The sequence below is a fragment of the Ostrinia nubilalis genome, chromosome 29, assembly GCF_963855985.1.
Source record: "Ostrinia nubilalis chromosome 29, ilOstNubi1.1, whole genome shotgun sequence".
Lineage (NCBI taxonomy): Eukaryota > Metazoa > Arthropoda > Insecta > Lepidoptera > Crambidae > Ostrinia > Ostrinia nubilalis.
The window spans coordinates 3,568,910-3,591,601 of record NC_087116.1 but is presented as its reverse complement, the minus strand read 5'-3'; the positions used below and the strand labels follow the sequence as shown (position 1 = coordinate 3,591,601).

The 22,692-nt window shown below is 36.7% G+C and overlaps 1 protein-coding gene and 2 long non-coding RNA genes across 3 annotated transcripts in view; 1 reads left to right on the top strand and 2 right to left on the bottom strand.

Annotated features, from left to right (window-relative positions):
- The first annotated feature begins 6,662 nt into the window (after positions 1–6,662).
- The window catches only part of LOC135085609 (serine/threonine-protein kinase BRSK2), a 75,321-nt gene continuing 59,291 nt past the window's right edge, over positions 6,663–22,692 (top strand). The window contains 5 exon segments of the mRNA XM_063980384.1: positions 6,663–6,839; positions 16,787–16,881; positions 17,359–17,444; positions 19,824–19,964; positions 20,504–20,654. Of these exon segments, the coding sequence (XP_063836454.1) occupies positions 6,749–6,839; positions 16,787–16,881; positions 17,359–17,444; positions 19,824–19,964; positions 20,504–20,654 (564 nt within the window). The 5' untranslated portion in view covers positions 6,663–6,748.
- LOC135085648 (uncharacterized) lies at positions 9,037–10,991 on the bottom strand. The gene is made up of 3 exons (XR_010260184.1): positions 10,914–10,991; positions 9,404–9,537; positions 9,037–9,145 (listed from the first exon to the last, which is right to left on the bottom strand). It is a non-coding gene; the product is annotated as an uncharacterized LOC135085648 (long non-coding RNA).
- Positions 14,264–14,605, bottom strand: LOC135085631 (uncharacterized). Its single transcript, XR_010260174.1, has 2 exons — positions 14,496–14,605; positions 14,264–14,426 (listed from the first exon to the last, which is right to left on the bottom strand). It is a non-coding gene; the product is annotated as an uncharacterized LOC135085631 (long non-coding RNA).

Genomic DNA, 22,692 nt, shown 5'->3' with positions numbered 1-22,692 from the left:
CTTGGAAATACCTATCTACCCAGGGCCGCGCCGACCGCCGGCAGCGCCTGTGTGCGGAACCTATGAAGCGCCTCTTTTCTAATGAATCGTCATAAAAAAACGAATTTAAATTATTTTTAACGAATATTTAAATTGTTAATTTTGACTAAAATAAATGTTTTTCAGTTTTACAGTAGGTACTTAGATAATATTATCATAAGTGTATTAAAACTGAAAACCACTTAGGGATTAGGATACTAAATAGGTAAATCCCGTTCGTTCTGCTTGCCAATTACTACGAAAAAGAAAACTCGAACTAAATTTTTACATGCTTAATACAAAGAATTGTATATTTAAATATTAATAACAAAGAAGCTTACTTGTTTCTAATCATAATAATACTAATATGACTATTACGTACCTACCTATGCTATGTAAAAACAGCAAGAGTCTTAACATTTTTTTTTATATTAGTGCTACTGAAATGCACTTGCAACTGGTGCTAACAAGAATATTTTAATCATACTTAAATTATAATACAGGGTGTTTGGCGGAAGATTAGACATACTTCGTAGGTGTATAGGTAAGGTCATTTTAAGAATACAAGTTCGCCCATTTTACCCTAAGTGGGCTATTTTTTTAAATTTACATTTTTGTTTTAATTTATTTTTTTCCGAAATTTGACCTAAAAACTGCTTTTTTTTTCTCGCGTGTTTTCAATCGCTTTTATTATTTCAAATTAATATCGAATATGTCTTTAGTCAAGTAAAATAAATTTCAGATCCAGATAATGATTGGATAGCTAGTTACGAGCCGCCAAAGTTTAACAAAAGTACGAACCATGATAAAAAAACTACTTGGAATTCTATTAAAAAAAAAAATTAAAGATGATAGTGAATTGCCAATGATCTTAAAAACATCTCTAGCTTATCTTCTTTCCAATGATATTGTCACATGTAGCCTAATTAGATGTTGAAATTCGTCAAAAATTCAAAGTTTAGGAAGAAAATGGAACAGTAATACAAAAGTTATCCATGCAAAGTAAATTTAGATTTTTTTTACTGTTTTTTCTTCATAATGTGGTTATTATTTTTAAATTGATTTTGAAATAAAACACAAAAAAAGTAATGAAAATGAGTATAGCCGAAAATATAACGATGTTGGAAGAAGCTTTGTATGGATAACTTTTGTATTATTGTTCCATAGTAACGGCAAGTTTATTTTTGTTTAAAATAAATTGGGCACCTTCCCCCAAGGTAGCGATTTAGATGAAATTTTTTATTTATAAAGCTTGTATACAGGGTGTTAGGTAAATGGGTATATGAGCCGACACTAGCCCATGTTAACATGGTCATATAAATGGTATGGTGAAGTTAGAAATTTGATATCATCATTTTAATTTTTTTAATTTTCATACAAAATAAATTTTATAAAATCCGATTTGTATGAAAAATTAAATAATTAAAATGAAGATATCAATTTTCTAACTTCACCATACCATTTATATGACCATGTTAACATGGGCTAGTGTCGGCTCATATACCCATTTACCTAACACCCTGTATACATAATTTTAATTTTTACCCTTTTTTTATTTAGTTATAGTTTAGTTTAGTAGTTATTTGTTACCATTTTGTTGTATATATGTATGTATAGCTTTAGACCCACAAATAAATGTTATTATATAATAACGAATTCATGGAAAATATCAATATGACATAATTTTTGTTTGAACGCCGGAGCACACGTGCCGGTAACATACATTTGCCGTTCCAAAGTAAAATTATGCAAATCGCTCTTTTTCGTTAATTTATTATTGCGAACATAACTATTTACTTACTTCAGTAGTTACTTACTTACTTAGTAGCTCACTGGGTAAAATGGGCGAACTTGTATTCTTATAATGACCTTACCTATATACCCACGAAGTTTGTCTTACCTTCCGCCAAACACCCTGTATAATGTGGTTTTGGCTTGGCTATCTCGTTCGTTAAAATCCCCGTGGCGGGGAATCCCCGGGACCCCATCCCGTTTGTGTCGCAACTCGCACGCATCGCATCGGGTTGCGTTCATAAACTCACTCATAGTCATAAAAAAAATGTATTACAAACTCGGCGCCTCTACGGTTCAAAATATGTAACTAGTACTTTATGGTTCAAAAGAACTGCCGCCGTTTTAACGTTGAGCTCGTAAGTAATCTATACTTATAATAAATCTGTAGAGAGGTCAATTCTGTACATGAAATATATTTTCAAAATAACTACCAGGGGGTGATTAGTGATCGATACTGATGCCAAAAATGCAATCAGTAAAATTTTTGTCCTGTCTGTCTGTATGTTCCTTATAGAAACAAAAACTACTCGACGGATTTTAACGAACTTTGGTACAATTATTCTTCATACTCCTGGGCAGGTTATAGTATACTTAGGAATTCCCACGGAAACGGGAATTAGCGGGAAAATCCTTTTGTACAAAAAATCAAAACCGCTTAAGTTAGACGCTTTTTAGCATGCAGGTACCTTAGTAAACTTAAAGCTTAGTTACAACAGGATATTGCAAAATTCCCACGGGAACGGGAGTTAGCGGGAAAAAACATATGTATGAAAAAATCTAAACCGCGTAAGATAGATGAAGGGGGTAAAACGGGATCCACGCGTACGAAGTCGCGGGCGGCCGCTAGTGTAAACTAAACTAAAACCCTAAGCGTATAATGAAACCATAAACGTGAATCATAATAAACATATAAATATTGAGAGACTTGTTTAATAAGCGTAATATTTGTTTTGTTGTGTACAAGGCCTATGTTGCGCTTGCGCATACTATACCTACTTACTTATCGATATGTACTCCATTTAAAAAAAAATAGGTGGCAGTAGCGGCGCGGCGCCCCTATTGTCTTGGCGCCTGTGTGCGCCGCACACATCGCACACAGGGGCGGCGCGGCCCTGTATCTACCATCAAAATTTATGTCTATCAGCAAATCTTAACACACGGAATTGGATAACTACTTTAACTACCTATTCTAAATTGACCCCACCGAGAATCAAACCCCTCTTTTTACTAAAAGTAGGAGGCAACTGTTGCACAGTCACAGTTACAACAGCATTTTATTGCAATAGAGTATAAAAAGTTATAAAAGTTGACGACGCCTGGCGTCAAGAGGTGATCCTAATTAATAAAACATTAATTAAAACAAAATAAACCTCGAACCAATTTGCATCAGAACGGACTGTGATTACAATTTTTAATTTAAAAGTTCAAGAATAATAATAGAATTCATTTAAGGTTTCTACGAATACAATGTACAGAAGAAAATATTTTTGGAAAGAATGTCGTAAAAAAACATAAATTAACAACATAATAAAACAATAATTATTGAATTGTTTTTAGGGTCATGTTTTATTTACTTAAGTAAGACTAAGACTTAGTATTGTTTTGTAAATAAAACACCATCTTTTAATAATTTATATTCAACTAATTAATTCGTAATTGTTAACCCTAAAATGTGCAAAGGGTAATAAGTTGCCAATGGGGTGTCATGCCATCTATCGTCTACTTTGCAAACTACATAGCACGTATTTTTTTCCAAAAAAATATAGAATCATTATTGTTTAAGTATAAACAACATTATCATTTGATTAAATTCTAAATACTTCCGTACAATATTGATAATACTTTGTAAACATAACTTAGCGACATTTTGTAATTCAATACAATGAAAATTATTTCAAAAATTCTAGTACAGTGAAATGGAACGCAAACCAACCCCAAGGCGAATGACTCACGGACGGGGTGAGACCGAAGTGTCGCGGAAAGAGCCGAGCAACCCCGGCGAAACGCGTTTCCCCGCTCCGAAAACATAGCAATTTGACCTAGAATTTATTGTATTATGTAACACTTTACATTTTTGTACCATTTAAAAAAAATGCCAAAAAAAGAGAAACAAACTTTTTGACCAGTGCACGAACAATCGCGGCCCGGGACACAGTTATTTAGTAAAAGATACTAACGTTAAGACGGCAAATATTGATTTTCCAGTGACGTACCGAAGGAACGTTGTATGCGGATTATACAGTGTTATCATGTGCAGTTATTATTAGTTGTGTAGTGTTTAAATTGTTTAGTAAGTGAGCATCTAACTAGAGTGTTTAAAAAGTATTTATTTATTGAAATTAACTCGACGCTCTTCGGGTCGATTCCAATGCCTCCGCGAGGACTGAAAAGTGTGGAAATCTTTGGAAAATCTCAGCGAGGGTTTACGCTGCAGTAGCGACGTGTTTTAGCTTTGATTTGATATAAACTACCTAACTAATTTTACACGCTCTGTGAAAAGTTTTTATGTTGCTAATTCAAGAATTAATTGGGTTCATTAAAATACAAACGTAAAGAAAATATTTTTCTTTGCTTAATTGAATCTTCCATCGTGTGGGTTGTAAAAATTTCATTATCCAAGAATATGCGATACAAACATTTTGCGCTGATTTATTATTTTCCTACTTTTTATAAAGGACGTAGTTAAGTACTATGTAATTGGAATGACATTTCTGAGAATCATTAAACATTTAGATAGTTCAGTTTGTGTCGCAAGAAATATCAAACAAAATTACAGTTCAACAACATGCCATTATTGGTATCGAAGTTATCAATAAGTCAGAGAACGATTGTCCCATGCTTTCAGTTGCAAGTTTAGAAGAAAGACGATGCTCTGTGACTATTTTATCGTAGGTAGGTAAACGGTAATTATAACGTTAATAGGGAGGAAAAATGTGGAAAATGCATTATTGATTGACTGTTAATGAAGAATGATTAATTTTATCAGACAAATTATTGTCTTGCCTGGCTAGGGACTTCGGTGATCTTGATTTCAAAGGTCCTGGGACCGATTCCATGGAAACTTGCAAAATAACTTCATTTTGGCTAGGACTTTGCTGGGTTGAATCAGTAATGTTGGAAATGTGATTTTCTTGCATGATATAGTCCCAAATAAATATTCAATCTTTCTTTCTTCAAAGGGCACCTCATTCCGCGGTCAAACTGAACTTTGTCTGAAGACTCGCGGCTCAGCTAAAGTTGGACACTACCAGTTGTGATATAAGAATAACCCACACGATTGAGGACGAAAATGCCAAGACAAGTTAGAAAATAAAATTCACATTCATGTAAAATCGACGGTGTTCTACAAAACACGTCCTGTAGATAAAGCTATCAACGAAAGTACTTAAAAGGTATTAAAATGCGTAGGGTGGCTTATATAAATAGTAACAAACCGCCAATCATCGCCTGCTGTGTACAATATTAATAAGGAATCCGGGTTAAAGGACCAAAATAGACGACAAAAGTACGTTATTCTTCAAAACAGTGCTAAAAATAGTAAATAATAATATTTTATCCAGGCAGGCGTAAACCAAAGCAAGATAGAACTCATGTAACATTCTGTGCAGAACCTAAATAGTCTAGATTCTAGTCCGTACTTCGGACAGGCGGCCCGTAGTGATGAATTCTTAAATACCTAAGTACCGCCCTTGTCACTCGTGCTCGTGAGATAGGGAAGGACAACATTCATGAGGTAGGTTAGGCAGTTCGCATGTCTCTGTACTTAGGTAAATGTAGGTAAGGTCCGGAATCAGAAATTGATAGCGTAGAAATGAAAAGAATGTATGACTAGTACAGCCGCCCAGTCTATCAAAATGATCTAAATCGTAATTTATTTTAAGTAAAGTTCAATTCATTAAGTGTTAGAGCACAGGTAGACTTAATACAGTGAAATAATAATGATACCATTTTGATTCTATTAAATAACTAAGTCGGTTTTGTTAAAATACTTAAAGTTCTCGGAAACAATGATAACGAGAAGACAAAAGCTCTTTAATAGGTAGCCAAGTAGTCATTGAAGAAAGCTTGGCAATTAGTTACTTCGATTCAAAGCCTCCAAGGAAAGCAACCTTGATTCAAAAATACATTGAAATACTAACTAAGCAACTCTGTTTCACTGACGAAAGCGTCAATAATTCTTCTATCTTACAAGGAATGTTTTCACGATTGGTCTTTATCATAAGTTATTCCCAAAATAGGTACAACAATTATTAAACTTCTAATAATAATAACCTCAGTTCAACAGTCTCCATCTTCAAAATTGGCAGCCGCAGTATCTAAACTTACATCGAACTGCAAATTGGGCATACTAATCTGTCAGTACTGCAGAGGTCTAGTTGAACTATTGGCACGCCTCCAAACTACATCACCTGCATTGACTGATGATCTTGAATACACAGAACATCAATCTTTGAGCCCTTGGCGTGTGGATGGAAAATATTCTTTATCACGCTAAAAACGTTCCAACTATGTCTGCATTTCAAAGCTTTGGTATTTGAAAAATGAAAAATATTTTCCAGTAAGCCGTTTTCAAGTTATCCTACATAGCTTTGCAAGATAAGCCCGCCTACACACATCTATTAATAATTCCTTATCAAAAGAACATCACTGAGTTCTTTTCAATCGAAGGCATTGTGATCGAACTGAATGGAGCTTTAAATACATCTTGAAATAAATAAACCAAATTCCACCAGAGCGCAAGTGAACAATATGACACAATCCTTTTGACCAATTTCATGGAAAAAGTGAATTTGAAATGTATTTGTCAACCAATTACGTCGCGTGAAGGACAGAATGCCGCCAAAGGATCTTCAACCGTCAAACATTTGACACGACTGGTCTGTCGGACCACGTTGTGGCTATGAGAGGTTTTGTCGGCGCGCCGTGAAGTCTCATCATGGAAGGCGGCGGGTCTACAGCCTCCACCGAGGCCTACCAGTATGTGGGCCCATTCAGATTGGAGAAGACGCTTGGGAAAGGACAAACAGGTGAGTGGGGTTTGACGGACCCCTATGCCAATTAAGGGTTAATTCTTGTTTATAAGTTTCTTGCACTAGTTACTAAAGGGCTTTAGGGCCCCATTGAGAAGTTTAGGGTTAATGAAGACGTATTAAAATACATAAGTTCATACTGTAATATCATCATAACTTTTTAGTTTGTTTGTTTTGTGCTTTACAATTTATTAAACTACGCCAACGTGTAACTTGTAAAGGAATTGTTACATTAAAAATAATTTAATTATGTTCGTAGGGAATTATAGTATTACCTACCTCCCTGAAAATTCGTGACTGATTCGATTTTGTGATCGCTTCACCACTTTTTTCGTATCTACCACCTACGTATGTATTTTAGGTAATTGGCTCCGTCGTTACCTATTTAAGTATCCACCGATAACCAAAACGTTAACCTTCCCAGGGTTTTGATTTCCGAAACCGGCCGTGCCTATTTTCGGCATGAACATAAAATTTAAGACCCCACCGGGACGAGAATCGTTCGAGATCCAAACACACCCCAAACCCCATCCCGTAGGGGTGTTGAGTAATGACAAGAGTTACTTTGGTTACGAAACCTTATTACTTGAAACAGGTAGTTAGGTACCTACGTTTCATAAAAATGAGATTGGGACTCTTTGGAACAGTTTTTTTTAACTTCATGAAACTAAAACTTTTTTTGGGTTTAAATGCTTAGGTCAAATCAAGACACAGAAACTAAGAATGATAAGGGTAAATCGCTTCTCGGCCTTTTGACTAAGATCAAAGTGTATAAAGGGGTAATCATTGAACTAAAAATAGGGATAATGAATTATAGTTACTTACTGTAAGCTCATTTAAGTAAAATTACCTAAACAGCTCATAATATAAATTTAGGGGTCTAATGCCCGTTTTCACCATCAATCCCAAATTTTTAAATGACCCCTATGGTAACACATCACAGGAATTTTGTTTTCGTAGGGGTCATTCAAAAATTAGGGATTGATGGTGAAAACAGGCATAAGTATGTAGGTAGGTACTTACATGATTTTAGATTAGGTATGTGTTTATAATGTAGTATGTAAGTACCAACACAAAATACTTAAACATTATTATTGAGTAACTTATGCCAAAACGCATGAACCACACGCACAATTTAGGGTTAAGTAAGTTAAAAATAAAACGTTTTAGAATAACTTAAAAACTATTTTAAGCTCATGATGGTTAAGTTCAGGCAGGTTAAGTGTAAATTTTATAAAAAATCTATGTAAATAAGTAGGGTGTCTCCATTATGATTACCTACATACAAAACCATTAAATGGAGGGACAGACTTGCAATCTTCTTGAGTGCTGGACTAGGTAACTTTTATAGTAGACTCCTATAAAAGTATGAAAGCAAATAAGTACCTACCTACCTACTGTTTTCATTAATTTTCATCTCTTGTGATTGACAGTAACATAATAAAATTGTTAAGTAGCTAGGTAACTATAGTTGATTCAAAAAATTCAAATCAACTGTGTTTTAATTCCTTACCTAAACGATAAAAGTTTGTTAGAAACTTACTTAGATTAGAAAATACATTACAAATGAGATAAAGATCATGAAATTAAGTGTAAAGCCCTGTAAAAAGGTTCTAATGTGTTACTAACCTACCTTAATAATTTAGCCTTGAACAACTTTGTAAACGTTCTTCAATTTAGTATTGCTGGCACGCAACAAACCTTTAAGTTAACTAACCTTATAAATACCTAAAGTACCTACCTACTTACACGATAAGCTGGGTAAAGAGTGGTTAACTAAAGCAAATACTATGCCTGTACTTAGGTACCCGTGAATCTGCAAACACACAAGAAGGGAGGTAGTAAATTTTCCCGTCTTCGCAACATTTTCATTCCAAATGTCGTTCCCACCGCTGCAACTCCTGTGTAACCAGGATCTACAGCTTGACCGCCAAAAACCCGATCAGTAAAGGTCAAGTTTGTCCCGGGGGAAAGCTAAACTGTCATTGGACTCCTAAAGTATTTATAAACTTATCAGTTTTGTTGGCCTTGCCTATAAGAAGCTCTATTCTTTCTATCTATAGCAACCTTTGGGGTTCGTCTTCGAAAATAGGTCTCTTTTGAACCTTCCGCCGATTTCTGTCTCTGGTCACTTGCATCCAGTTTATTCCAGCTTGTTGCCGGATACTAAACTAGAAGACTAAAAAACCAAAAACTTTGTTAACTTATTTATTAAACAGAAACCTCCCTGTATCTTTGAAACCGTCTCTTATGTTCAGATTCGTCAGCCAACGCTTGCAGCAACGAATTTGTTAGGAATGGATCTGTAACAAATAATAATCATCATCAGAGGGCCTAGTGTGAGTTTACATCAAACTGGAATCGAAACCGGGAACTCTGGATTTACCACTAGACCACAGTTTGGTTAAATCAAATCAAATCTTTTATTAAGTCTTATAGGTCCTTTCCAGGGCGTTTACATGTCCCAAATATAGCTTGCCCTTCCACCACTTCGGGACAACATCATTATAGGCTGGTGCTGAGAAGAAGTGGCGGAAGAAACTTCCAAAATAGGTACTCACTTATGTTGATAGATCGCATGGTCTGCTTGTCTCTAATCGGAGCTATAGACACGCTTGGAGGCACAGCGCTTAACGCTGCCGACTCCATGGTCACAGCAGAAGTGGAAAAATCCATCAGCATGATGAGAAAAACGCTGGAAATAAACATAATACTACGAATTAGCACGACTAACTACGAGTCTCACCACAAGGTGGACTGACGACATCGTAAAAGTAGCAGAAAGGCACTGGACGCAGGCCGCTACCAACCGGGCAACATGGAAAGCATTGGGGGAGGCCTACTTATGTTCAGCAGTGGACGTCATATGGCTGAGATGATGATGATGATGATACGAGTCTCGTTCTCACTGCAACTCCTGTGTAGCCAGGATCTACAGCTTGACCGCCAATAACCCAACCAGTGAAGGTCAAGTTAGTCTCGTCCCGGGGGAAAGTTAAACTGTCATTGGACCCGCAACGCAATTAATCAGAAGAACAGAGTTCGAAGTTAAGGTTCGAAAGGCACTGTGATTCTAAATTCCAATAATTGGAACCCCGAATAATGCTAACTTTTAGTACCTAAATATCGCTAGATTCGCTAGCCCTAACTTCTTGAATCACCGTAAGACGATTTACTGGTTGCTTGGGCTTGGGCCATTACTTAGGTTAGAAAAGTTTTAGGCTGAGTTGCACCACCTAACACGGTAATGGTGCGTCCAGACTCAAACTCAACATCCTGCTCACTTAAGTAAGAGCAGAGTGAACAGGATGACCAGCGTGCCGCGCGAGCAAATTCGCCCAGTCTGGGCGCACCATAACTAAGTATAACCGGTGTTTTTTTTTGTATGGAGTTTGACAGATTTTTGACGTTGATTAATGTTAAAGTAAGATGGTGCAACTCAGCTTTAGAGTGGCGACCACAGACCAGAAGACGTAATGAAGGCAGGCAACAAAAAAAAACTTCCCAGTTCCCTAGCTATAATTCCCATCAATCCGATCCCTAAGGACCTTATTACATTTTCCGGTCCGGTGGCAGAAATACTAATTCTACGCTAGTCGAGGCTGATATTATACAGGATGTTCCAAAATTAGCACGTCATACTGACACCGGAGGTAAGTAGATGGGCCTAAGACGCTAGCACAAGTCTATCACGTCAATTTAAGGAAAAAAAGTTGTTATAAGTATTTCAAATCCCATAAAATTCTATAGACACTCGATTCGTTATGGCCCAGCTAACCACTCCGGTGTCTTCGGTGTAACGTGCTAATTTTGGTGGAAACACCGTCTATGTGTAGGAACTTCGAACTTCCTCCTATGTTCTTATGATTATTTCGTTGCGGATCCAAACTTGACCTTCACTAGTTGGGTTTTATAGGCGGTCAAGCTGTAGATCCTGGCTACACAGGAGTTGCAGCGGTGGGAACAAGAGGTGGGAAATTGGGAATAATCCCGTAACGTGCTGGTTTTGGAACACCCTCTATAATAACATGTAGGTATCACTAATTAATATAAAAATAACTCTCTACTCACATGTGAATAATAGTGATCATAGTGACTTATTTCCTGTAACTTCAGGGCAATGTTTAAACGACTACAGTTGTTTCGAACTGTTTGACACTACCCGTCCCATCTTCGGTACATTCTGACCTTATTTCTATAGAGCTGTTATAACCCACACTTTATTAATTTATGTTATTACAAACTCACACACAAGTTACAACCGAACAAAACCAGATTTAAGTAAGTTAGCTGACTATTCCCACCTCTCGTTCCCACCGCTGCAACTCCTGTATAGCCAGGATCTACAGCTTGGCCGCCAATAGGAACTCAACCAAGTCAAGTAATATGTACCAGTTTCTTTATAGTAAGGATTCCTTGTAAAGATCGCTTCCAGTTTCCATCTTTAGCCTCGGTCTGAAATAGCTAAATAAATGCCTACCTACCTAACAGCCATTAAGTAAGTAGGTACTGCCTGTCTGGCTGCTTGTGACTTTTGTTGAAAAGGGTGAGCTGACTGAAAACTAAATTATTGATGTTGTGTGATTCTAGTTTCTTTCATTTCTAGGTTTCTTTGAAATCCTGAAACATTTAAAGAACTAGATTTAAAAAAAATCTGGTAGATACGCATATTTTAGAGACTAGACTTTTATCGGCCGATAGTTGCGTAGGTACTAATTTGTATGAGAGAAATCGGCCGATAATAAATCAGTGTAATGTGCGCAATTTTATACATGTTCATAGTCATAACTACTGAGTAACAGTCCGACTAACGAAACGATGCTTGCAAATCGAACGCAAAGCGTTGAATAGAGCTCTGTGATTGGTTCATGTTCACCCTGTGCGTCCACGCGCCCTGTGAGACCTCATAGTAATGTTTGTGAACACGGGCGTAAGTCTGCAATCTGCGGGGAGTGTTACAACTCAATGTAATTCCACGGAATAAAAGGAAACGATGAAATTGAACTCCGGGGTTTCAGGCGAAATGTTTTAACTTCGCGTAGGCTGGTGACAGACGACATACTATTAAATATTTGTAACAAGCAATCGTTTCAAGCCAAGCTAAACATACCTACCTTAGGATAATAATGAAGTCACAATAGGGTTTCTTCTTTCCCTACAAAAAATAAAGCGAAACGAACACGTAACTATTACGAATGTTACTTTGCCTCCAGACAGAAACCCTCCATATAATTTATCAATACCGCCTGCCCGCAGAATTGCTAAAATCAAGTGGCAGTGGGCGGGGCACATAGCTCGTAGAGATGATGGAGGTTGGGACATAAAAATTCTCGAGTGGCGACCACGGGCCGGAAGACGTAGCGTGGGCGGGCTTCCCACTAGGTGGACTGAAGATCTGGTGAAGGTCGCGGGAAGAAACTGGATGCGGGCAGAGCAGGACCGGTCCTTATGGAAATCCTTGGAGGAGGCCTTTGTCCAGCAGTGGACGTCATTTGGCTGAAACGAACGACCTACCTACCTGCCTACATTGTCACTTGGATGTCGTCTACGGCTAGCCTAAGCCATATCCCAAGTAACACGCAATCTGTATATTCACTGAAGTCAAGATTGATTTACGTTTTAATGTCAGACTATCACTTTAAATCAGTTTTGACTTAGTTTAAATGCTTTTGAGTAGAATGCGGTAAAATTTACAATGCATGAAGCTATTATATGGTCTAAAAAAATTAAGTTAATTGGCTTATAATCATACTAAAACATTAATTACTTTTAATATACAGCACCTTTAACCCTTAAATTGGCACTCATTGAACCCTTGCTTCAAAAATGGTCAAATTTGGGATTTAGGTATTGTTTTGATAGATTAAGAAAAAAATATTTACTTTTTGAAAAAATTTCAATTAGTGTAGAAGTTATGACATGTCACTCAAAACGGACATTGCCAATTATTTAGCATTACAACCATGTCACTTAGGACGGGCATTGCCAGTTTAGAAAAACAAACGTAAAACAACTTTTCTTAATAACAATACAGGAATCCCTGATAATCATCCTCTGGCTAATCCAGCGCCTTTTGCAATCCATCTGGACTATTTACTGTTGATTTTACATAAATTTATCAAAAAATACCCTGACATATAAAAACAGAAAGTGACTGCCTGATTTATCAACATAAATCCGAAACCGGTGGGTATAAAGACACAAAGTTTGGCATGTAGGTTCCTTATTAGGGTCTAGGGGTGTTATCAGAAAGGATTTTTCCAAAATTACCCCCTAAGGGGGTGAAATGGGGGTCCAAAGTTTGTAGGGCGAAACAAAATTAGTTGCACTATTTAATTCGAAACTTCACAGGATACATTCCTATCGATAAATGAATAAACACGTGTTTCAGGTTATTTCAGAATTCAACCCCTAAAAGGGGGAAATTGGGTAAAAATGACTAAAAATCAACATGAGTATTTATTACTGATACATGGCATTGTCCGTTTTAAGTGACATAACATTTGTAACCTTGAAATGAATGGAAAAAAATCGATATTTTTTTACAGTTTTGGCAATAACCGTCAGTTTTATTCGTTAATATTCTAAAATCAATCAATAAAGCACAAGAACAAGTGTAATACCCACAGTATTGCCACATTTATCAAGAGTGAAAACTTGACATTGCTATTGCATTTATTCAACTGTCTTTATTTTTAAAATTCGCGGCTTTTTATTGAACTGTAGCCTCGTGTTTCACATAAAATATCATGCTTTTTATAAAATATCCCTTGAAAGTCGATAAATTGCTTTAATTTAGATTCTGTAAGCAATTATTTGACATGTCCTTTAAAACGGACAAAAACAATTTAAGGGTTAACAGCATTTACACTAACACAAAGGTTAAAACCGTATATTAGTAAATAAGAAAACCTAATGCATTAAATAAACGTTGTCGAAATATTCTATATTGCATTCAGATATTAACACATTTTACAGATTGAACGCATTTTTATGATCTTTTCTTATGCTTATTTACTGCTCAGTATTAGCCAAACATTTACTAAAGTTTTAGCTCTGTTATCTTCTTATTTTATTGTTACTTTAAAGCTTTTAGCACTATTTAGATAAATAAAAAAAATATTTTATTACTTTAGGTCATAATTTGGCCATAAAACCACGAGCCGTATGATTATATTCATTTAAGCGTTAGTAGGTCCTGTATATTCATTAGAAAATTTATGTCGAACGTGTCACGTTATTGACAGGAATAAACAGTGGAAAAAGACTTAAGGCCGGGTTGCACCAACTTACTTTAACAAACGTCAAAAATCTGTCAAACCCCATACAAAAAACATCGGTTATCGTCATAGTTACGGTCAAAGTTAGGTGGTGCAACTCAGCCTAAGAGAACAGGTGGAGTAAAGAGAAAGATAAAGACGGAATATTCAAACTTTATATTTGGTTTAAGAAATGCAAAACGTGTTCCAAAAAATGATACACCTCATACACAAAATACAGTACAATCGGTTGTTGTGTGAGTCAAGAAGTTCCGTAGAACATTCCTTCATCCCTTTCGGTCGTTTGCACTATTTTAAAAGGCATCTGAAAAAAAAAACAAATAAGCTTATTTATGACAATAGAGAAGTAGTTACCTGAAAACTAAATAATTACCCGTATAACGCATACCCTTAAAAAAACGACTACAGCAACACTACTAACTAGTTACAAAAAGTTCCTTTAAATTATTACTATTACAATGAGCGAAAAATAAGATAGGTAGCTTGAAAGACGTGGAGTAGGGGATCATGACGTGATTAAAGGATTCTAAATTATTGTTTCGGTACCCTGATTAACACTAAAGCAATCCATTTTTATGACGTTTAAACCTAATGAACATTATAACATACCTAAAAAGTGTTACAGTAATGCTAAAGATATCACTTAGATATTTTATATGTAGGTTGAATGACTTAACCATTTTCTTTTTACTATAATAAGACTGACAACATTAAAAGACACTAGTTGAAAGTTTAAAACATTAATATTATCTGACGCCATTTGCTTTCTGTTTTCTCTAACATAGAAAATAAAATTTAATACACATAAATGCATGAAATACTACTTATTATCCTTTTCTTACAAGCGGAGTATCGATAGAAGCAATTTTATAAGTTAAAATTAATCAAATCGTTAAAAAAATCACAAAAAGTGTCATATGTCGATTCTAAATTTGTCCCTATTTTATTAAAAAAAGGATTTCTGTGAGGGCGCGTGAATTATAACCCACAAACATATATATATATTTTCACATAAGACTAATACTCCCAGCTCATTTTCATTCTTGAAACAAAAAAAAGTGATACTTACCTTATGATAAATCCCAACTAATATTATAAATGCGAAAGTAACTCTGTCTGTCTGTCTGTCTGTCTGTCTGTCTGTCTGTTACGCTTTCCCGCTTAAACCTCGCAACCGATTTTGATGAAATTTGGCATAGAGATAGTTTGGGTCCCGGGAAAGAACATAGGATAGTTTTTATCCCGGTTTTTGAAACAGGGACGCGCGCGATAAAGTTTTTCTGTGACAGACAAAATTCCACGCGGGCGAAGCCGCGGGCGGAAAGCTAGTTATCTATACTTATAATAAATCTGTAGAGAGGTCAATTCTGTACATGAAATATATTTTCAAAATAACTATCAGGGGGTGATTAGTGATCGATACTGATGCCAAAAATGCAATTAGTAAAATTTTTGTCTGTCTGTCTTTCTGTCTGTCTGTCTGTCTGTCTGTCTGTCTGTCTGTATGTTCCTTATAGAAACAAAAACTACTCGACGGATTTTGACGAAACTTGGTACAATTATTCTTCATACTCCTGGGCAGGTTATAGGATACTTAAGAATTCCCACGGGAACGGGAATTAGCGGGAAAATCCTTTTGTATGAAAAATCTAAACCGCTTAAGTTAGACGCTTGAAATTTGGCATGCAGGTACCTTAGTAAGCTTAGAGCTTAGTTACAACAGGATATTGCTAAATTCCCACGGGAACGGAAGTTAACGGGAAAAAACATTTGTATGAAAAATCTAAACCGCTTAAGTTAGACGCTTGAAATTTGGCATGCGGGTACCTTAGTAAACTTAAAGCTTAGATACAACAGGATATTGCAAAATTCCCACGGGAACGGGAGTTAGTGGGAAAAAATATTTGAATGAAAAAATCTAAACCGCGTAAGATAGATGAAGGGGGTAAAACGGGATCCACGCGTACGAAGTCGCGGGCGGCCGCTAGTTTTAAATAAAGACATTAAAACATCTCCTCACAACACCATTGCACTGCAATACTCTAAACGAAAAATAATCAAATCGGACAATAAAATGCGATAAGTTTTTTCGAATACTTTCAAACAAACAAAATAAAACGTTCAGCCTTAGAATAAAACGTAACTTTGGCATTGTAATTCTGAAAGCTGTTTCAAAGCTGTACTAACATCTAATAAAATGCTTTTTACATTAGAATATGCTGTCTAACAACTTTACTAATGTCTGTCTTCAATAACATTATAAGCGCTGGTTAGCAGCACTAATAATATTTAATAATGCTCAAAGCCGTATTATTTGGGGCCCAAATTGCGCTTACAAGACACTTATAGACTTTTATACGGCTGATATAGTGCTACATATGCTGCTCATATACTGCTCTGCACGTAGGTTCATGCTGTTGTACGCTTCTTATAATTGTGTTTTGTGTTACTTGGGATGAATTCATTGGACAAAGTTATTGTTGCGAAACGCGATTGAGTTTTTTAGAATTTAGGACATAAAACTTTTGTAAATTGACTTTTGTGGGACTTTTTGACGATGTTGGATATGAAGGCATAATTTTATGTAGATCCTAAATAACGTGTATGTTGATTGTTGATGATCACTAGGTTACCTTACTTAACATTTTTTGGTTTTATTTTCAGGTCTAGTGAAGTTGGGCGTCCATTGCGTCACTGGCAAGAAGGTCGCAATCAAAATCATCAACAGGGAGAAACTCAGCGAGTCCGTGCTAATGAAGGTGAGATTCTTAATTCTTTATCATCATCATTATTTCAGCCACAGGACGTCCACTGCAGAACATAGACCTCCCCCAATGATTTCCAGATTGACCGGTTTAGCTTACCTAAGTAAGTACTTACTTATTCTAAACATAACTGTACGGCCAGAGTAGATTAAGACACCCTCACTCTTCTCTAGGATGTCGTAGTAAGCGACTAAGGGACTAACATGCGACCATCAGGCCTCCCCAACCCGTCAGGCCAGCGTGGGGAGTGTAAGCCAAAGTCGTTTAATTTCGCTCTTCTGGTAATTTGGACAGTAGTGTTTCTGCAGTGGAGACTAAATGATCTGATGATACTATCACCGAAAGAGATCCATTGCTGGAAAAGTCAATTTTCACACGACCGGTCCTGCGCTGCCTGTTTTACTTGGTGATTGTTGCTTAACTATGTGAATAAGAAGAGTTAAATTAATGAAAATTTCGTACTCTTTCCAGGTGGAACGTGAAATAGCAATCATGAAGTTGATAGAACACCCGCACGTGCTGGGACTGTCGGACGTGTATGAGAACAAGAAATATCTGTAAGTAGGGCATGCAATTCGGATATCCGGATATCCATATTATTCGGATATTCGCCAAATTTATTATTCGAATAGCATCTATATGATTATTCGGTTTTTTCGAACAATACGAATACGCCTTTCCTATTAAAAACTTGTAAAAATATCTGACCTCAAACTACTTAAGCAAAGTAAATTATGTAAAATAAAAGAAGAAAACGTGTTTATGTGTGCGTTTACCTGGCCTGCACAATCCCCTGACATAAATCCTATTGAGCATGCCAAGCATATGCTTCAGAGAGCTCTTAGGAATTTCCCTGAAGATATGGTGCATGAAAACCAGCTTTTCTTGCATCTTAGCAGGACTTGGGACAGTATCCCACAACAGGATATTGACACCCTTGTTTTGAGTATGCAGAACCGCTGCAGATGTGTCAGGAGTTTTTTTTTTTAATTTTACTTTGGGAGAAATACAAAGACAGCGCTTTGACAAAAACAAAAATGAATAAATCTTTGCAAGGTGCTGCTGAGGTATCAAGTCAACCAAAGGGCGATAACGATGACTTGGAAACGTCTGTTAGGGTGGAGATCAAGGCGGTCCAAAAAGCATTCACCTACAGCGAGATTATGATTTTCTACTTATAATTCCTCCTACGAGTGTCACCATAAAAGAACCTATTAGCTGAAAAAACAGGTTCTTTTATGATGAACAGTTTCGGAGACATAACATCTCCCTGCCTAACGCCTCGCTGCAGAGGAATCGCCCTCGTGCTCTGGTCCTGTACCTACTCGGACCGACATGGTGGCGTTTTTGTACAAGCACTTCAGCACCTCGATATACCGATAGTCAATATGGCACCGCTGGAGAAACTGTAGCACTGCCCAAGTCTCGATCGAATCGAAGGTCTTCTCATAGTCCACGAACGCCAAGCTTAGTGGCAAGTTATACTCCTCAGTCTTCTGATTTATATTAACTGACTGATTAACCCGACGGATTAGCAAGCTGAAGTGGCAATGGGCAGGGCACATAGTACGCAGAACTGACGGCCGATGGGGCAGTAAGATTCTGGAGTGGAGGCCGCGTACCGAAAAACGCAGCGTGGGACGTCCACCTACAAGGTGGACCGACAACATCATAAAGGTAGCAGGAAGGCGCTGGACGCAGGCCGCTACCAACCGGGTAACATGGAAAGCATTGGGGGAGACCTATGTTCAGCAGTGAACGTCCTATGGCTGAGATGATAATGATGAGGTTCTTAGTAATCATTTGAGATGTTCAATGAATGATATGATACGTTAGGATGCTCTCAGTTTCTTACGTTCCTATTTTCTAGACACAAGAAAGTAATTTTTTTCATTTTTTTTTCAAGTATCTAGTTAATAAAGTTAGATGATTGTAATAAGCAAAAATTTATCCTTATTAAAATGATTATAAACAAAAAAGTGTTTATTTTAATTTACATTAGGTATATTGAAAAAAGCAGTATTCGAAAAAATCGTTTTATCCGAAGTATTCGAATACCATAAATTTTAGTATTCGAAATATTCGGATACCAATATCGAACGAATAATGCATGCCCTATCTGTAAGTAAACATTAAGTATTTAACACCACACCCAAACAACCTCGGCCGACCCTGAACCTTTAAAAAGGAAGAGTTCCGTTTCAACCAAAAGAAGTACAGCTGGACCAAAAGGCCTCCCCCAAGGATTTCCACAATGACCGGTCCTGCGCTGCCCGAATCCAGGCGCTCCCGCGACCTACACCAAATCGTTGAATACCGATAGGCAGACCTACACTAAGTACGTCTTCCAGTCCGAGGTAGTGACTCGAGAACTTTATCTAACTGCTTCAGCTAAGCTAAATAAGTACATGGTGGTTCATAACAATAGTCCAACGGTCGACAGGGATCGAACTACTATCGTATTGGCAATCAAGAATTGGAAAGTGCCAACTGATGGTCTATTGTTGATTATTTGAATATTCCTTACTGAAGTTACCTTCTACCTAACATCCACCCTTTTTATTCCTAAGTATTAATGTAAAGGAATCAGAAATAAGGAAATCCGTAAACGAACTAAAGTCGCTGACATAGCCCCACGGATTAGCAAGCTGAAGTGGCAATGGGCAGGGCACATAGTACGCAGAACTGACGGCCGATGGGGCAGCAAGGTTCTGGAATGGAGTCCGCGTACCGGAAAACGCAGCGTGGGACGTCCACCTACGAGGTGGACCGACGACATCGTAAAGGTAGCAGGGAAGCGCTGGATGGAGGCCGCTACCAATCGATCAACGTGGAAAGCATTATCGGGGGAGGCCTATGTTCAGCAGTGGACGTCCTATGGATGAAATGATGATGATGAATGTAAAGGAATCTTATCCAATCTACTTTCTTTCCAGATATCTGGTTCTGGAACACGTGAGCGGAGGAGAACTCTTCGACTACCTGGTGAAGAAGGGCCGACTGACCCCGAAGGAAGCTCGGAGATTCTTCAGACAGATCATATCGGCACTGGATTTCTGTCATAGTCATTCTATATGGTGAGATCTAGGTTTCTTATCTTACTTGGGTTTTATAAGAGAGAAAGAGTAGCATAGCAACCTCCACTCTTGATGTCCAGTCCACATGCCATCGGCTTTGCAATGGAAGGAAGTCGAACCTCGAATTCCTCCTATGTTCTTCTGACTAATATGGTTGCGGCTCCAATGATAGTTTAACTTCCCCCGGGACAAACTTGACCTTCGCTGGTTGGGTTTTTATTTACGTTGAAGATTTCTACTGGGTCTACCCCTGGCTACACATGAGCTGCAGCGGCAGGAAGGAGTGGGAATAGTCCCGTATACCTCCAATCTTCACGTGGATGCCAAAAGGCGACTTACGGACATCGGCGTAAACGCCACCTAGTTAACATCTTACCACCCCCATATAGGACTTAAATAGGACAGATAGGAAAATCCGTAAATTCTAAACATCCATGGAGTAGTGTAGTTCTGGACTCTCAACCACTCCATACCCGAAAAAGGTCACTTTACTCCACTTATGTAACTACCAAGGAATCTCACAAACATTTTCCTTACAGCCACCGGGATCTAAAGCCCGAGAATCTCCTGCTAGACGAACGGAACAACATCAAGATTGCAGACTTCGGGATGGCCTCGCTCCAACCAGCCGGATCCTTGCTGGAGACTTCTTGTGGGAGCCCCCACTACGCCTGTCCAGAAGTTATTAGGGTGAGTGTTCAAAGAACGAAAAAAATTGGTATGTACAGTCAGCATCAAATAGGATTAAGGTCATGCCTTGTGTAAAAAATAAAATAAAATAAAAGTTGTGTTGTCAACTTTTTGACCACACTTTGGGTGTCACCACAGAATAATAATAAGTACTATGTCACGAACAATTTGACGCTGACTGTACCATGTAAAAATATCAATACAAAGCAAGAAACTTAAAAATAAAACAAAATCATATCGCACCATTCGTGTTTTTTAAGACTTAAAAAAAAAAGGTTTGGTCCTACTGTTTGTCCACGGTTATCTCACGTTTGGCTGAACCGACTTTGATGCGGTCTTCAGAAGTGTAATTTCTTTGCCATCATAATTTGATCCTTAATTACTTTATTAGGTCAATGACCAAAAAGTGGTCCAAATGTCCACCACTAATGAGACCTATATTGGCTTATAGTCCATTAAATAGAGATTAACTTTCAGTATGGGACGAAAAAAAAATAAGCTGTCAGTAAAAAGTTATGACTGTTTAAAAATTGTAGTAGTTTACGCACTTATCTCAGGAACTACTGGTCCGATTTGAAAAATTCTTTTTGTTATGGGTAGCCCATTTATCAAGGAAGGTTTTAGGATAAATAACATCACCTTACAACCAATAGGGGCGGAGCAGTAAAGACAAATGTTGTAAAAATGGGAAATATTATTCAAACTATTTTTACGCGTACAAAGTCGTAGGCACAGCTAGTATAATATTTAATCAAATTCATCTATGACCCCGCGCCACATGCGACATGACATAACATGCGTAGATTAGTCCAAAATATGCAATGGATATAATGATATCAAGAACATTTTTCGGATGAAAAGGTAAAAAACAGACTTTTTATTCAGTCATAACTTTTTACTGACAGCATATTTTTGATTGCGGTTTGGTTATAATGAATCAGTATTTAGTAGACTACTTTACTACATAGGTCTCGTTCGTGGTGGACATTTGGACCACACTCCATACATTTTTGGTCATTGTCCTTTGTGAAAATATTCAACATGTGCCTAATAAAGGGTTAAAAAATACCCATAATAAGAATAAATTACGACTGTTTTAAAATAAAAGGCGTTTTTACCTCGAAAAAGGTATTTAATACACTCCCACAGTATTACATTTTACAAGTTAGAGGTATTTATTGACACAATATTGTTACAAAATCTACAACTTACTTAACAAATCTCCAAAAACCATAGTTAACAAACTAATTAAGTACTTTTATTAGTAACTAAACGTCAGATGTATAAATAAAGCGGTGTTATACATACTTATAAGAGACCTATTGCCATAATCTAAATAATTTTAATTGCTTGATAAAAGAAAGCCAAATTCGTGAAAATAGTCAAAAATCTAATACAATTGTTACAAAGGCCTACAATAAACAATGTTCTATTACATAAAATTCTTAGCATTCTTTAGAAAATGCAAAGAACTTACACATTATTTTTAACAGAAATATATTGTGACTGTAGTCACTTTATAAGGCTTGTTACATCTCTATTATTATAAATAATAAACGATAAACCAAACTATTTCTAAAGTTATACTTAAAAAGTTTACAAAACATCAATCACAGTCCATATAAAAATCCTACAATTAATAAATCTAATATTCTCGGAGAAGAAGGTATCCTACATTACACTAGTAATCGAACAAAAATACAATTTTATGAAAAATCAAAACGTTCAAAAATATTTAAACCTAAAATAAGGAAAACAAAAAAGCTGCATTTTCATTTATGATTGGACTGGACATAGTAACATATTAAAAGCAAATTGAAGTAATTTTTACACAGTGTTTCCAAAGGTTTGATCATAAAATAGTTAACTTGAGCAAATTAATAGGCAGAATATTAAGACACTGTTACGTAAGCCAAATTCAAGAAAAAAAAGAAAATGGATGGTAAATAAATCTTATTTGTTACGTCTACAGCAAAAGTACAACATGGTAATTATGTAACATAGAAATTAATGATTATAAAAGAAATAGAGGATTGTA